Genomic DNA, 15,477 nt, shown 5'->3' with positions numbered 1-15,477 from the left:
CAGTAATTTGTTGGGAAATATCAGGCTATGTTCTGTCTCATGCTAATGGGAATCTGTGCATAGAGTGAATGCTGCTGACCTTTTCCTCCATGCTCATTTCAACCCCATAGATTAAAATCTTGCTTGCTTTCTAAAACCTTAAGTCCTCTCTACAGCCCTACAAAACACAACGTTGCACACAAATCAAAGCTGCAGAGCGGCCTCCAAATGCGTTGCATTTGTCCAGAAGGACAAATGCAATGCTGTGCTTCTAGATTTAGCGAGAAATATTTGGTTGGGAATTCAGGTGGCACGGCAGCGTTAAACCTCTTACCAATAAAGCTGTGATATATGTGAAGCCAGTAGCCGTGGTGACGAGGATTGGAATGGTCCAGTCACTCCAGTATCCCATTCTATTGTATAAAAACCTGAAGGATCAAAACAGAGAGAATGGAGAGAAGAGATTAGACACAGGCATTTAATGCTCTCAAAGCTCTGAGAGACTGGGCGAAGGATTAGCAAAGCTTCCTTTTCTCATCAAAAACAAAAGGGAGAAAGGGAATGCTTGAACTGAAACAAACATGGATGGCACATCTTGGAGGACGGAGCATGGGGCACCACACATTTCCACACAATGGAAGACCATATATAAGAGAATACAATTCTTTAGGTAGCCACTTTTATGGCAAACCTATCCTGAAGTGCTATGTGGCTGAGTGTTTATGACTTTCCCATGGTGTGTTTTATGTCAGCCTGTTCAACCAGTGATTGTGTCTGATGTTTATTTATTTATTTATTTATTTATTTACAGTATTTATATTCCATCCCACAGCAAGCTGGTTTCAGGAAAGGCAAAATCTGCACATTGCAAGTGCTGAACCTGACCCAGCACATAGAAGATGGCTTTGAAAGGCAGCAGATCACAGGAGCTGTCTTCATAGACTTGTCAGCAGCCTATGATACTGTGAACCACTGCCTCCTCCTGAGAAAAATGTATAATATCAGAAAGGACTGCCACCTCACCCGCCTCATAGGAAAGCTGCTACAGAACAGGAGCTTCTTTGTTGAGTTCCAGGGCCAGAGAAGCAGATGGCGGAAACAGAAGAACGGCCTGCCTCAGGGGAGCGTGCTTGCTCCATTCATGTTCAACATCTACACAAATGACCAGCCACTGCCAGAAGGGACAGAGAGTTTCATCTATGCTGATGATCGTGCCATTACTGCTCAAGCAGGGAGCTTTGAGATGGTAGAACAGAAGCTCACCGAAGCTCTAGGTGCTCTTACTGCCTATTACAGGGAAAACCAGCTGATCCCAAACCCATCTAAAACACAGACATATGCTTTTCATCTCAAGAACAGACAAGCATCCCGAGCTCTGAGGATTACCTGGGAAGGAATTCCACTGGAGCATTGCAGCGCACCCAAATACCTGGGAGTCACTCTGGACCATGCTCTGACCTACAAGAAGCACTGCCTGAACGTCAAGCAAAAGGTGGGTGCTAGAAACAATATCATACAAAAGCTGACTGGCAAAACCTGGGGATCACAACCAGACACAGTGAAGACATCTGCCCTTGCGCTATGCTACTCTGTTGCTGAGTATGCATGCCCAGTGTGGAACACATCTCACCACACTAAAACAGAGGATGTGGCTCTTAATGAGACATGCCGCATTATCACAGGGTGTCTGCGCCCTACACCACTGGAGAAATTACACTGTTTAGCCGGTATTGCACCACCTGACATCCGCCGGGAAGTAGCAGCCAATAGTGAAAGGACCAAGGCAAAGACATCTCCAGTTCATCCCCTGCTTGGGTATCAGCCAGCACATCAACGACTTAAATCTAGAAATAGTTTTCTAAGATTTACAGAGAAACTCGCTGGAACACCTCAGCAAGCGAGAGTCCAAAAGCGGCAGGCTCAAACCCATTACCTCAACCAATGGCTGATATCAAATGAGAGACTCCCCCCTGGGCACACAGAAGACTAGGCAACTTGGAAGGTGCTGAACAGACTGTGCTCTGGCACCACGAGATGCAGAGCCAACCTTCAGAAATGGGGCTACAAAGTGGAATCCACGACATGCGAGTGTGGAGAAGAGCAAACCACTGACCACCTGCTGCAATGCACCCTGAGCCCTGCCACATGCACCATGGAGGACCTTCTTGCAGCAACACCAGAAGCACTCCAAGTGGCCTGATACTGGTCAAAGGACATTTAATCAACTACCAATCTCGCAGATTATGTATTTTGTCTGTTTGCTTGTTTTGTTCTGTTAGAAATGTAATACAATTGACTGGTTGCCTTGACACAACAAAATACCCACAGGAGACTCAGGGCGGATCACAATGCACATATACATGGCAAACATTCAATGCCATAGACACACAACATAAACAGACAGCTACACAGAGGCTATTCAACTTTCCAGCTTCATGAAGGTATGTTTGAATTCTAGCTGTCAGGGGAGCTGTCACTTCACCATCCACTTGTGACACTGATTGAATACTTCCTCATTCTTTTGCACACTGCTGGAGATTTTTATGGCATTGTAAATTAGTTAAATTAGGCTCCCCGCGTAAATGGTTTCTAAATTTCCTACTTGAAAGATGCAACTGTCTTTCAAGATGCAAAAGTCAACAGCAAGCTAAACAAATGGTGGGAAGCTTACTCTGACCTGGGCTGGCTTTGAACTCATGATCTTTCGGTTAGTAGTGATTTTAATGCAGCTGACTCCCAACCAGCTGTGCCACAACCCGGTTCATGATGGGAATGGGGATGATGTTCCTGATTGTGGGACTGGGTCTGTTGGCAGTGGGAATGAGGGTTTGCCTAGGCCTGAGTTAAGCTCAGATGAGAGGCTCGAGCTGTCTTAGGAAGATTCCCAAGGCCACATTCTTGGGAGAAGCCCTTCACAGTCTTTCTCTGAGCGACTGTCTGAAGATGATTTGTGAGGTGCAGAAGTTAATGAGAGTCAAGATAATGAGAGTATAGATAGAAAGCAAGGCTTTTGTAAACAGAGGCAGAATGTTCAGAGGCAAATGCCAGAGATTGACGATGCCCAGCGGAAGGAATGCGAGAGTTAACAAACCGCAGAGTTTTATATGTTTACTAGAAGGTATGTGTGTGTTAACTTCCTACTTCCTCTGTGTGAGACCGGATGCCTAAATGTGGGAGGTGTGGCTACTTCCAATGAAGAAGGCTGAGAGTTCCCATTCTTGGTTGATGACTTTGCCGGAGCAGATGCTGCAATGTGACTCTGTGTAAATACTTGTAAATAAAGACGATTGATTACTTTATGGCTGCTATCCACCTCAGCTTTATCACCCAGCAATTAATCAACAAGAATTACCCAAAGTGGTAGTTTGTGGACAGTTGCTAGTTCCAAGGAAGTTCCAGTAAATAAAGATGTACAAAGGTGAAGTAAAAGAGATTCCACCTAAACATTGAGAAGAACTTCCTGATGGTAACGGCTGTTCAGCTGCTTTAGGACCTGGCAGAGTCTACTTCTCTGGAGGTGATATCGAGCCGCTTTTAGGAGGATCTCCCCAGCCGAGGAGATCTTGAGGACCGCACCAAAGAGGATCCTGGAACCTTGGTGAGGGCAGCGAAGTCAATTCCAGTAGCGAAAATATTAAAATAATAAATCCCCACCAAAGCGGAAGAAGCTGGCGACCGAGGTGTCTTTATTAGCGATTCAGCTGAGATCGGATGCACTGTGGGAATAGTTCCACCACAAGCATACCAATACAGAATTTACAGGCATTTTTATAGGCAAAATACAGGAAAACATTACAAAACTCCCTCCCTCTTTGGCTCCTTAGCAAATCAGGGAGAGGGAGGCAGGACGGAAGAGGGGCATGGTGTCCAGAGAGGATGATGACAGTCCTGTGCCCGAGAGATCAGCCAGCCAAGGAAACCAGTTTTTTGTTCTTGTGATGGATCAGTGATTAGGGATAATCATTTGATTCAGGTTTTCCCCTTCCAAGATCAGATAAGGTAAAAGGTGAGGCTGAGAAGGATGTTTGTTGTGAAGGAAAACTTGGCAGAGGAAATCACAGACTGATGACCCCCTCCTAAAGTCAAATAATAACTCCAGGTCCCATTGTTCAGGTGTGAGTTCCAAGTAAATAGGTGTTTTTGTGATTCCTGATTGCCTTTTCAGCCCAGCGGCTGCTCCCTGATCAGCCTCCCAAAGGGCAAAAGAGTTCATGGCTGGGTCAGACTTGTGAAGGAAATACATAGAAGAAAAGTATATAGATCAATCACCTCTTCTCCATCCCACCCACCAGAGAAATTTAATAAAGAAATTATTTTCAAGCAATGTGAGTCCATGAGCGGGAAAGATGTCCTTGTGAGTCCAAAACGTTAGGAAGGCTGCCACGCTGGGATCGAAGGCTGCCACCCTGGGAAACTACAACTCTCATGGAGGGCAGAAGTCCCAAGATCCAGCCGTTTCCCAAAAGCCTCGTGGGGTCCTTGTTGTTGTCAGTGCCTTGGCAATGTGACCAAGACTTAACCCTTGTTGCGTAGTCTGGTGCCCTTGCCCTTTGCAGAACTATAAGTCACTATCCCTTATTTTTGGGGGGGGGGGGTGCTCGACATCAGAGGTTTTCTTGGACATCTCAGCGGCTTTCGATACCATCGATCATGGTATCCTTCTGGGTCGTCTCTCTGGGATGGGCCTTGGGGGCACGGTTTTGTCGTGGCTCCAGTCCTTCCTGGAGGGACGAACCCAGATGGTGAAGCTGGGAGACGCCTGCTCTGACCCCTGGCCTTTGACCTGTGGGGTCCCGCAAGGCTCCATTCTGTCTCCCATGCTTTTCAACATCTACATGAAACCGCTGGGAGAGGTCATCCGGAGTTTTGGAGTTGGGTGCCATCTTTATGCGGATGACACGCAATTCTACTACTCTTTTCCACCTAATTCCAAGGAGGCTTCTCAGGTGCTGGACGAGTGCCTGGCCGCTGTGTCGATCTGGATGAGGAAGAACAAGCTGAAGATCAATCCCGACAAGACAGAGGTCCTCCTGGTCGATCGTAAACCGGATCGGGGTATAGGGTGGCAACCTGTGTTGGACGGGGTTACACTCCCCCTGAAGCCACAGGTCCGCAGTTTGGGTGTCCTCTTGGATTCTTCGCTCACACTTGAGGCTCAGGTGTCGGCGGTATCCAGGAGGGCCTTTGCACAATTGAGACTTGTGCGCCAGCTGCGACCGTACCTCGTGAAGGCAGATCTGGCCAGGGTGGTCCACGCCTTGGTCACCTCTAGAATGGATTACTGCAATGCGCTCTACGTGGGGCTGCCCTTGAAGACGGCTCAGAAACTTCAATTGGTCCAGCGGGCAGCAGCCAGGATGCTAACCGGGGCTCATTATCAAGAGAGGTCTACCTCTCTGTTTAAGGAGCTCCACTGGCTGCCATTTATTTTCCGAGCCCAATTCAAGGTGCAGGTGCTTACCTACAAAGCCCTGAACGGTTTGGGACCACCCTACCTGCGTGACCGCATCTCCATCTACGAACCCACACGCTCACTCCGATCATCTGGGGAGGCCCTGCTCGTGATCCCACCCACGTCGCAAGCGCGCTTGGTGGGGACACGGGACAGGGCCTTCTCTGTCGCGGCCCCCCGACTTTGGAATGCCCTTCCAAAAGATCTCCGACAGGCCCCTACTTTAGCAGTTTTCAGAAGGAACCTAAAAACCTGGCTGTTCCGATGTGCCTTCTCAGATTAGGAATCCCCCATCCCAAGTCCTAGAAGCACTTTAGTGCAACCGATGTTACTGCACACCATACCTCTAATCCTACGTTCCTCCTGCCATTTCAGCACTTTAACCCCTGTACCCCATTGCGCCGGCCGAACCAGTTTTAATAGTGTCTTGATGTAGTTATTGTTGTTATTTTGCTTAATTGTTTGATTTGCTTTGCTTATTATTGTGTTATGTTTTATTGTTTTGTGTTTTGAGGCTTCGGCCTGTGTAAGCCGCATCGAGTCCTGCGGGAGATGCTAGCGGGGTACAAATAAAGTTAATAATAATAATAATAATAATAATAATAATAATAATTTTAACTAGAGGCTGGCTATCTGTTGGAATGCTTTGATTGTGTTTTCCAGTATGCTCGGGGGGTTGGACGGGGTGGCTCTTGTGGTCTCTTCCAACTCTATAATTTTTAGGTGCTGGTCCCTGACGCATTCAGAAAAAACAATGTACCATGTTTAAAAGCATTTGGTACACTCATAAATTGGTATCACCATAGGTACCCCTCTCCCATCGCTTCCCAGATGGAAAATGTCAGAATTTGCATTTAAATAGTGAAGCTCAATAAACCCGATATTAATTTGAAAAAAGAAACCTTGCTGAGACCACATTCAGGGGTCAAATCAAACCACAAAAGGGAAAGTTATTTCAGATGTTTGGAGCTGATTGGAGAGAGCCAAGTCCTATGCCTCAGTGGAGCAGATCCTTCTCAGCCTGGGAGACAAGAGTCAGGCCAATGACTTGCTCAGGAGAGGACAGCAACAAGCGGAAGGCAACCGGTGTCACCGCAGGGTGCCCGCTCACACAATAATGAGGCCACCGAGTGCCAGCGGTGTGCACATTTCTGAGACCAACATGGTCTTCATGAAGACACACTGACCTCGTTTTTGACATTATCTTTTCCGTGCCAATTTGACGGAACAGGTGTATCATTATTCCCTGGCTGAAGGAGCAAAGAACACACACAGAGCGATAAGCTTAAACCCCAGAGTTTCGGAGGAAAGACCTCTAAGCAGAATATCAGAGATGGTGCAGGCAATGGCAAGCTGGTGTGTCTGATGTCAGAGAGGTAGTGAATCTTCTCCAACTTCCAGTTCAAATGTTAAAGGAGAAATGCAAAGTGGTGAGACCTGGCCACCCAAAAAGGCGATTGCTCTGACTCCTCCACATTTGCAGCCTGGCTTTTGCAGATTTGATTGCACTATGGAACAAAATTTGAAACATTTCTGTTCCTGGTTTGAAAGTGTTATTTCCTGTTCTACTCCAGAACCTTCGTGTTTGTGGCTGCCACAAACTAGGTTGAATTGGTTGGGACTCAATGAGACATTCATTGAAACGCCAAAGCAAAATGTACTGCAGGATGTCCGACAAAAACAAGGTTTTTCATAATGTAATAAATGTTTTCCATGATTTTATGATAGAACCAATTAGAAAATGGCATTGGTAACCCAGGAACAAAACTTGTATTACTTAGTATTATTTATGGGCCTGATTAATATGTTCTACTGGGGAATATCCAGGCTTTTCAGAATATTTATGAGTCTAAGGTAGAAAAAGTGGCATAATAATAATAATAATAATAATAATAATAATAATAATAATGTATTGTCAAAGGCTTTCATGACCGGAATCACTGGGTTGCTGTGAGTATTCTGGGCTGTATGGTAATGTTTCAGAAGCATTCTCTCCTGACGTTTTACCCACTACTGAGAATGCCTGCCATAGATGTGGGTGAAACGTCAGGAGAGAATGCTTCTAGAACATGGCCATACAGCCTGGAGACCTCACAGCAACCGAAATAATAATAATAATAATAATAATAATAATAATAATAATAATAATAGAATCATAGAATCATAGAATCAAAGAGTTGGAAGAGACCTCATGGGCCATCCAGTCCAACCCCCTGCCAAGAAGCAGGAATATTGCATTCAAATCACCCCTGACAGATGGCCATCCAGCCTCTGCTTAAAAGCTTCCAAAGAAGGAGCCTCCACCACACTCCGGGGCAGAGTGTTCCACTGCTGAACGGCTCTCACAGTCAGGAAGTTCTTCCTCATGTTCAGATGGAATCTCCTCTCTTGTAGTTTGAAGCCATTGTTCCGCGTCCTAGTCTCCAGGGAAGCAGAAAACAAGCTTGCTCCCTCCTCCCTGTGGCTTCCTCTCACATATTTATACATGGCTATCATATCTCCTCTCAGCCTTCTCTTCTTCAGGCTAAACATGCCCAGTTCCCTAAGCCGCTCCTCATAGGGCTTGTTCTCCAGACCCTTGATCATTTTAGTCGCCCTCCTCTGGACACATTCCAGCTTGTCAATATCTAATAATAATAATAATAGGAAGTGATCCAATATAATGTGATCCAATATAATAACCAGCATAGTGATCTTGTTTGCTCTGTAATAATCTTTTGGTGTATCAAATATTTAATAATAATAATAATAATAATAATAATAATATGGTCAACTTCAGCTGGCTGTTGACTACAGAATTGAATTGAAGAGTTTCCTAGAGAGGACAGTTTAATAGTAGTAGTAGTAGAAATAATAATAATAATAATAATAATAATAATAATAATAATAATAGCCAGTTTCATCTCTCTTAAAAGAGAATCAAAGCAAGTAACAATGCTAACAATGCTAAAAACAATACGATCCTAAATTAAGTCTTATCCCAGTTATGAAACTACCAATGTTGCTTTGTACTGTCATGGGAAGATATCCCACAACAACAGTGAGGATTTTTAAAAAGCTTGTAAAAACCAAAAAGGAAGCCAAAAATAAAGAGATTGTTGGGTTCCCAATGCATTCGATTTTAATAAAATACTATGAGCAACTTATTTGTCTATAAACTAGTCTTAGGTTTTTTCCCCTGTAGTTTACATTTATGGGTAAATTAAGTGGTAGCTAAAGGTAAAGTCTCCCCTTGACATAAAGTCTTGTCATGTCCAACTCTGGGGAGTGGTGCACATCTCCATTTCTAAGCCAAAGAGCCAGCGTTGTCCATAGACACCTCCAAGGGTCATGTGGCTTGCATGACTGCATGTAGAGCGCCCTTACCTTCCTGCAGAAGCGGTACCTATTGCATTTGCATGTTTTCGAACTGCTAGACCGGCAGAAGCTGGGGCTAATAGTGAGAGCTCATCCTGCTCCCCATATTTGAACCATCAACCTTTCAGTCAGCAAGTTCAGCAGCTCAGCGGTTTAACCCACTGTGCCATTGGGGGTCTATAAATTAGGTAGTAAATTGTGTGTGTGTGTGTGTTTGTGAGTAATTTTGAATGTATTTGACAATTGTGAATGGGTATTTTCCCATATACATTTCACTCAATTTTATCCTGAAAACAATAGTTAACGATTTAAAGCAGATATGGGCAAACTTCGGCCCTCCAGGTGTTTTGTACTTCAACTCCCACAATTCCTAATAGACGGCTTGGTAAAGAATTTATTTCTGCAAAAAAATGTTTTTCTGCACAAAACCATGCATATATAAAACCTGGTTAAGTTTTGCACAAAACACACTGCACAAAATGCTTGTGGGGTGCCCTAATAGGGCCAGGTATCATCTGAGAGCACACCTGTGAGGTCCTTAACACCTAGGCTCTTGGGAAAGGACATTTCCTCTCTTGCCAAAGATGGGCTTAGTGGTAATTACGGCTCTTCTGCTCCGTTGCTATTTCCTCCCTGATTATCTTACCAGGGACCGCACAGTGCTATTTTTAACGCCAGCCCTGCCTCTGCAGACATCCGATGTCTGATTGCGAAGGCGTGGGTGGCATATTTATTTAGGCTGTCGGCCTCCCCTCGCTCAAAGAGATTCCAGGCAAGTTGTGCAGGTTGTGCAAAGGGACGGAAAAGGCACCCCGGAGAAAATGATAACGCATTCTAAACTAAAAAGGAGCCTTGCTGGCAAAAACTCTGTATCCACAGTGCAGAAGCATGGCATCATAGAACTGGAAGAGACTCCATGGGGCATCCGGTCCAAGCCCTTCTATCAGGCAAGGATACACAATCAAAGCCCTCCTGACAGATGGTCATCCAAAAACCTCCGCAGAAGGAATCATACTGATAAAGTTCTAGGAAACAACCCCCAGAGCCATCCAGAGTCCATCCCTATTCTGCCCGGCAGTGATGCACAATCCAAACCCTCCCAGCAGATGGCCATCCAGCCTCTGTTTGTGCCAGAGGGAAGAGAGAGGGGGGCAGGTGACAGTTCCATCTTGTCTCCTGCATATGTCATCAGTTGGGGACCCCTCCCCACAGCACCAACTGCCCTCTGGATCAGATGAAGAGAGAGGGGGCCAGGGGACAGTTCCACCTTGTCTCCTGCATATGTCTTCAGTTGGGGACCCCTCCCTCCAGCACCAACTGCCCTCTGGATCAGATGAAGAGAGAGGGGGCCAGGGGACAGTTCCACCTTGTCTCCTGCATATGTCTTCAGTTGGGGACCCCTCCCTCCAGCACCAACTGCCCTCTGGATCAGATGAAGAGAGAGGGGGCCAGGGGACAGTTCCACCTTGTCTCCTGCATATGTCTTCAGTTGGGGACCCCTCCCTCCAGCACCAACTGCCCTCTGGATCAGATGTAGAGAGAGGGGGCCAGGGGACAGTTCCATCTTGTCTCCTGCATATGTCATCAGTTGGGGACCCCTCCCCACAGCACCAACTGCCCTCTGGATCAGATGAAGAGAGAGGGGGCCAGGGGACAGTTCCACCTTGTCTCCTGCATATGTCATCAGTTGGGGTCCCCTCCCCAAAGCACCAACTGCCTTCTGGGCCAGAGTGAAGAGAGGGGGTACCAGGGGACAGTTCCATCTTGTCTCCTGCATATGTCTTCAGTTGGGGACCCCTCCCTCCAGCACCAACTGCCTTCTGGGCCAGAGGGAATAGAGAGGGTACCAGGGGACAGTTCCATATGTCATCAATTGGGGACCCCTCCCCACAGCACCAACTGCCGCTCTGGGCCAGAATGAAGAGGGGGGGGGGGCAGGGGGCAGTTCCACTTTGTCTCCTGCACATGTCATCAGTTGGGGACCCCTCCCCACAGCACCAACTGCCTTCTGGGCCAGAGTGAAGAGAGAGGGGGCCAGGGGACAGTTCCACTTTGTCTCCTGCATATGTCATCAGTTGGGGACCCCTCCCCACAGCACCAACTGCCTTCTGGGTCAGAGTGAAGAGAGAGGGGGGCAGGAGACAGTTCCATCTTGTCTCCTGCATATGTCATCAGTTGGGGACCCCCCCCCCCTCCAGCATCAACTGCCTTCTGGGCCAGAGTGAAGAGAGAGGGGGCCAGGGGACAGTTCCACTTTGTCTCCTGCATATGTCATCAGTTGGGGACCCCTCCCTCCAGCACCAACTGCCTTCTGGGCCAGAGTGAAGAGAGAGGGGGCCAGGGGACAGTTCCACCTTGTGTCCTGCATATGTCATCAGTTGGGGACCCCTCCCCACAGAACCAACTGCCTTCTGGGCCAGAATGAAGAGAGATGGGGCCAGGGGACAGTTCCATCTTGTCTCCTGCATATGTCATCAGTTGGGGACCCCTCCCTCCAGCACCAACTGCCTTCTGGGCCAGAGTGAAGAGAGAGGGGGCCAGGGGACAGTTCCATCTTGTCTCCTGCATATGTCATCAGTTGGGGACCCCTCCCCACAGCACCAACTGCCTTCAGGGCCAGAGTGAAGAGAGAGGGGGCCAGGGGACAGTTCCATCTTGTCTCCTGCATATGTCATCAGTTGGGGACCCCTCCCCACAGCACCAACTATCTTCTGGGCCAGAGTGAAGAGAGAGGGGGCCAGGGGACAGTTCCATCTTGTCTCCTGCATATGTCATCAGTTGGGGACCCCTCCCCACAGCACCAACTGCCTTCTGGGCCAGAGTGAAGAGACAGGGGGGCAGAGGACAGTTCCATCTTGTCTCCTGCATATGTCATCAGTTGGGGACCCCTCCCCACAGCACCAACTGCCTTCTGGGCCAGAGTGAAGAGAGAGGGGGCCAGGGGACAGTTCCATCTTGTCTCCTGCATATGTCATCAGTTGGGGACCCCTCCCCACAGCACCAACTATCTTCTGGGCCAAAGTGAAGAGAGAGGGGGCCAGGGGACAGTTCCATCTTGTCTCCTGCATATGTCATCAGTTGGGGACCCCTCCCCACAGCACCAACTATCTTCTGGGCCAAAGTGAAGAGAGAGGGGCCAGGGGACAGTTCCATCTTGTCTCCTGCATATGTCATCAGTTGGGGACCCCTCCCCACAGCACCAACTATCTTCTGGGCCAAAGTGAAGAGAGAGGGGGCCAGGGGACAGTTCCATCTTGTCTCCTGCATATGTCATCAGTTGAGGACCCCTCCCCACAGCACCAACTGCCTTCTGGGCCAGAGTGAAGAGAGAGGGGGCCAGGGGACAGTTCCATCTTGTCTCCTGCATATGTCATCAGTTGGGGACCCCTCCCCACAGCACCAACTATCTTCTGGGCCAAAGTGAAGAGAGAGGGGGCCAGGGGACAGTTCCATCTTGTCTCCTGCATATGTCATCAGTTGGGGACCCCTCCCCACAGCACCAACTATCTTCTGGGCCAAAGTGAAGAGAGAGGGGGCCAGGGGACAGTTCCACCTTGTCTCCTGCATATGTCATCAATTGGGGACCCCCTCTCCTTAGCACCAACTGCCGCTTTGGGCCAGAGTGAAGAGAGAGGGGGCCAGAGGACAGTTCCATTTTGTCTCCTGCATATGTCATCAATTGGGGACCCCTCCCCACAGCTCCAACTGCCTTCTGGGTCAGAGGGAAGAGAGAGGGTACCAGGGGACAGTTCCATCTTGTCTCCTGCATTTGTCATCAGTTGGGGACCCTTCCCCACAGCACCAACTGCCTTCTGGATCAGATGAAGAGAGAGGGGGCCAGGGGAGAGTTCCACCTTGTCTCCTGCATATGTCATCAGTTGGGGACCCCTCCCCACAGCACCAACCGCCTTCTGGGTCAGAGTGAAGAGAGAGAGGGCCAGGGGACAGTTCCATCTTGTCTCCTGCATATGTCATCATTTGGGGACACCTCCCTCCAGCACCAACTGCCTTCTGGGCCAGAGTGAAGAGAGAGGGGACCAGGTAACAGTTCCATCTTGTCTCCTGCATATGTCATCATTTGGGGACCCCTCCCTCCAGCACCAACTGCCTTCTGGGCCAGAGTGAAGAGAAAGGGGGCCAGGGGACAGTTCCACCTTGTGTCCTGCATATGTCATCAATGTGGCATCCTTTCCTAAATTTAAACCTGCCTCTCACATCCCCTTTTCTCAGCCTTCTTTTCTCCAAACTAAGCCTCGTCTGCTCCCTAAGCTACTCCTCAGAGGGATTCATAGTTTCCAGACCTATGACCAATTTGGTCACCCTTCTCTGGAAATGTTCACAAGTTCCTCCTTGAATTGTGGTGCCCAGAATGATGTGGCTTGCAGGATCAACATGGTAGAACTTTGGATAAACAATATTATATCATCAACCTTTGGAAGGAAAAGTGCCCGCAAAGACCCAGTTTGCTCGTTACTCACCAGTTGATTTCATTGTAGTCATTGTGAACTTCCCACCAGAAATAAAACCAGACCAGGGTCAGGATGAAAGAAAAGGTGAGGATTAAGAACCAGAGGCGTTCCCACTGCAAAGGCAAGAGAGAGGGGGGGAAGAACCAAATTAACAGGGATAACAGGGCTGCAAGGCATAGTACAATTATATACACACACACATTCACATTTCCCATAAATCCATTAGGACTGTTAAGTTTACATCTCAAGAGGCTATTTAGATAAGAGTACAACTATTCTGCCATAATCATAGAATCATTGAGTTGGAAGAGACCTCATGGGCCATCCAGCCCAACCCCATTCTGCCAAGAAGAAGTAAAAGAGGAGACATGATGATGGCCATGTCTAAATCATAGAATCATAGAATCATAGAATCAAAGAGTTGGAAGAGACCTCATGGGCCATCCAGTCCAACCCCCTGCCAAGAAGCAGAAATATTGCATTCAAATCACCCCTGACAAATGGCCATCCAGCCTCTGCTTAAAAGCTTCCAAAGAAGGAGCCTCCACCACACTCCGGGGCAGAGAGTTCCACTGCTGAACGGCTCTCACAGTCAGGAAGTTCTTCCTCATGTTCAGATGGAATCTCCTCTCTTGTAGTTTGAAGCCATTGTTCCGCGTCCTAGTCTCCAAGGAAGCAGAAAACAAGCTTGCTCCCTCCTCCCTGTGGCTTCCTCTCACATATTTATACATGGCTATCATATCTCCACTCAGCCTCCTCTTCTTCAGGCTAAACATGCCCAGCTCCTTAAGCCGCTCCTCATAGGGCTTGTTCTCCAGACCCTTGATCATTTGAGTCGCCATCCTCTGGACACATTCCAGCTTGTCAATATCTCTCTTGAATTGTGGTGCCCAGAATTGGACACAATATTCCAGGTGTGGTCTAACCAAAGCAGAATAGAGGGGTAGCATTACTTCCTTAGATCTATACACTATGCTCCTATTGATGCAGGCCATATGTAAAGGGAAGTCACAAGGAGGAGAGAGCAAGCTTGTTTTCTGCTTTCCTGGAGACTAGGACGCAATGGAATAATGGCTTCAAACTACAAGAGAGGAGATTCCATCTGAACATGAGGAAGAACTTCCTGACTGTGAGAGCTGTTCAGCAGTGGAACTCTCTGCCCTGGAGTGTGGTTGAGGCTCCTTCTTTGGAAGCTTTTAAATAGAGGTGGGCTGGCCATCTGTGGGGGGTGCTTTGAATGCAATTTTCCTGCTTCTTGGCAGAATGGGGTTGGACTGCATGGCCCTTGAGGTCTCTTCCAACTCTAGGATTCTATGTAAATTACATTATCCATAAAGCAATCTTTCTGAATGGGTTGGAAGGTGCAAATCCATATATGCAAGTGGGTGACCTTTCAGGATAACCTTGAGCTGCATTTAAAATGCATCCGATTGCAATTTCGCCAAATAAGCCGAGTCAGGCGTTTGTCGAAAAGAGGGGCATTAGCATTTTGCATTTTCAAGGAAGCGCCTCATTCAGTTTTTCCCAGACTTTGGAGGCTGACGGGGCATCCATCACCCTGTTAAGCAGCTGTAATATAAAGGCATCCTGGGACAAGGGAAAGGCTCTCCGTCAGCTTAGTGCTAGGAAGCCAGCTCAAATGTTGCCCAATCTGCATATTTTTTTTTTCGAATTAGTATGCCTCCCATTGCACAAAGCCTTGCAGATGCCCATGGATTTATAGCAATGGCCTGGAGAATTAATGAGAGCTGATATATGTAAGAGATGGATATTGCAAAGGCTCCGAACTGAAATGTATTCCGCCTGGCTTTGAATCAGAAGCATTAACTCTTAGGCCAATATAACCGTGACAGTTTTATGACCGAATAAATCTGAAGACTGAACGTAGTTTGGGTCACGGCATGACAAGCTTCACAGAGCCATGGTTGCCCAGCCTGCCACAAAGTAAGATGTCTCACCCAGCCAGCTAAAAGGATTTAGGAGAATAACACAGGCGGATATAACCATAGAATCAAAGAGTTGGAAGAGACCTCATGGGCCATCCAGTCCAACCCCATTCTGCCAAGAAGCAGGAATATTGCATTCAAATCACCCCTGACAGATGGCCATCCAGCCTCTGTTTAAAAGCTTCCAAGGAAGGAGCCTCCACCACACTCCGGGGCAGAGAGTTCCACTGCTGAACGGCTCTCACAGTCAGGAAGTTCTTCCTAATGTTCAGAT

The 15,477-nt window shown here is 47.7% G+C and overlaps 1 protein-coding gene across 3 annotated transcripts in view; it reads right to left on the bottom strand.

Moving 5' to 3' along the window:
• GDPD5 (glycerophosphodiester phosphodiesterase domain containing 5) overlaps positions 1–15,477 on the bottom strand; it is a 300,231-nt gene that overhangs the window by 88,315 nt on the left and 196,439 nt on the right. For all 3 annotated transcript variants that reach the window (XM_067466461.1, XM_067466463.1, XM_067466462.1), the window contains exons 3-4: positions 13,267–13,370; positions 314–407 (exon numbers count right to left, since the gene is read on the bottom strand). In XM_067466461.1, coding sequence (XP_067322562.1) covers positions 314–407; positions 13,267–13,370 — 198 coding nt within the window. The remainder of the gene's footprint in view (positions 1–313; positions 408–13,266; positions 13,371–15,477) is intronic.

This window comes from Anolis sagrei, chromosome 3, assembly GCF_037176765.1.
Source record: "Anolis sagrei isolate rAnoSag1 chromosome 3, rAnoSag1.mat, whole genome shotgun sequence".
In the NCBI taxonomy this organism is placed as follows: domain Eukaryota; kingdom Metazoa; phylum Chordata; class Lepidosauria; order Squamata; family Dactyloidae; genus Anolis; species Anolis sagrei.
The sequence above is the reverse complement of the archived record's forward strand: the minus strand, read 5'-3'. Positions and strand labels throughout refer to the sequence as shown.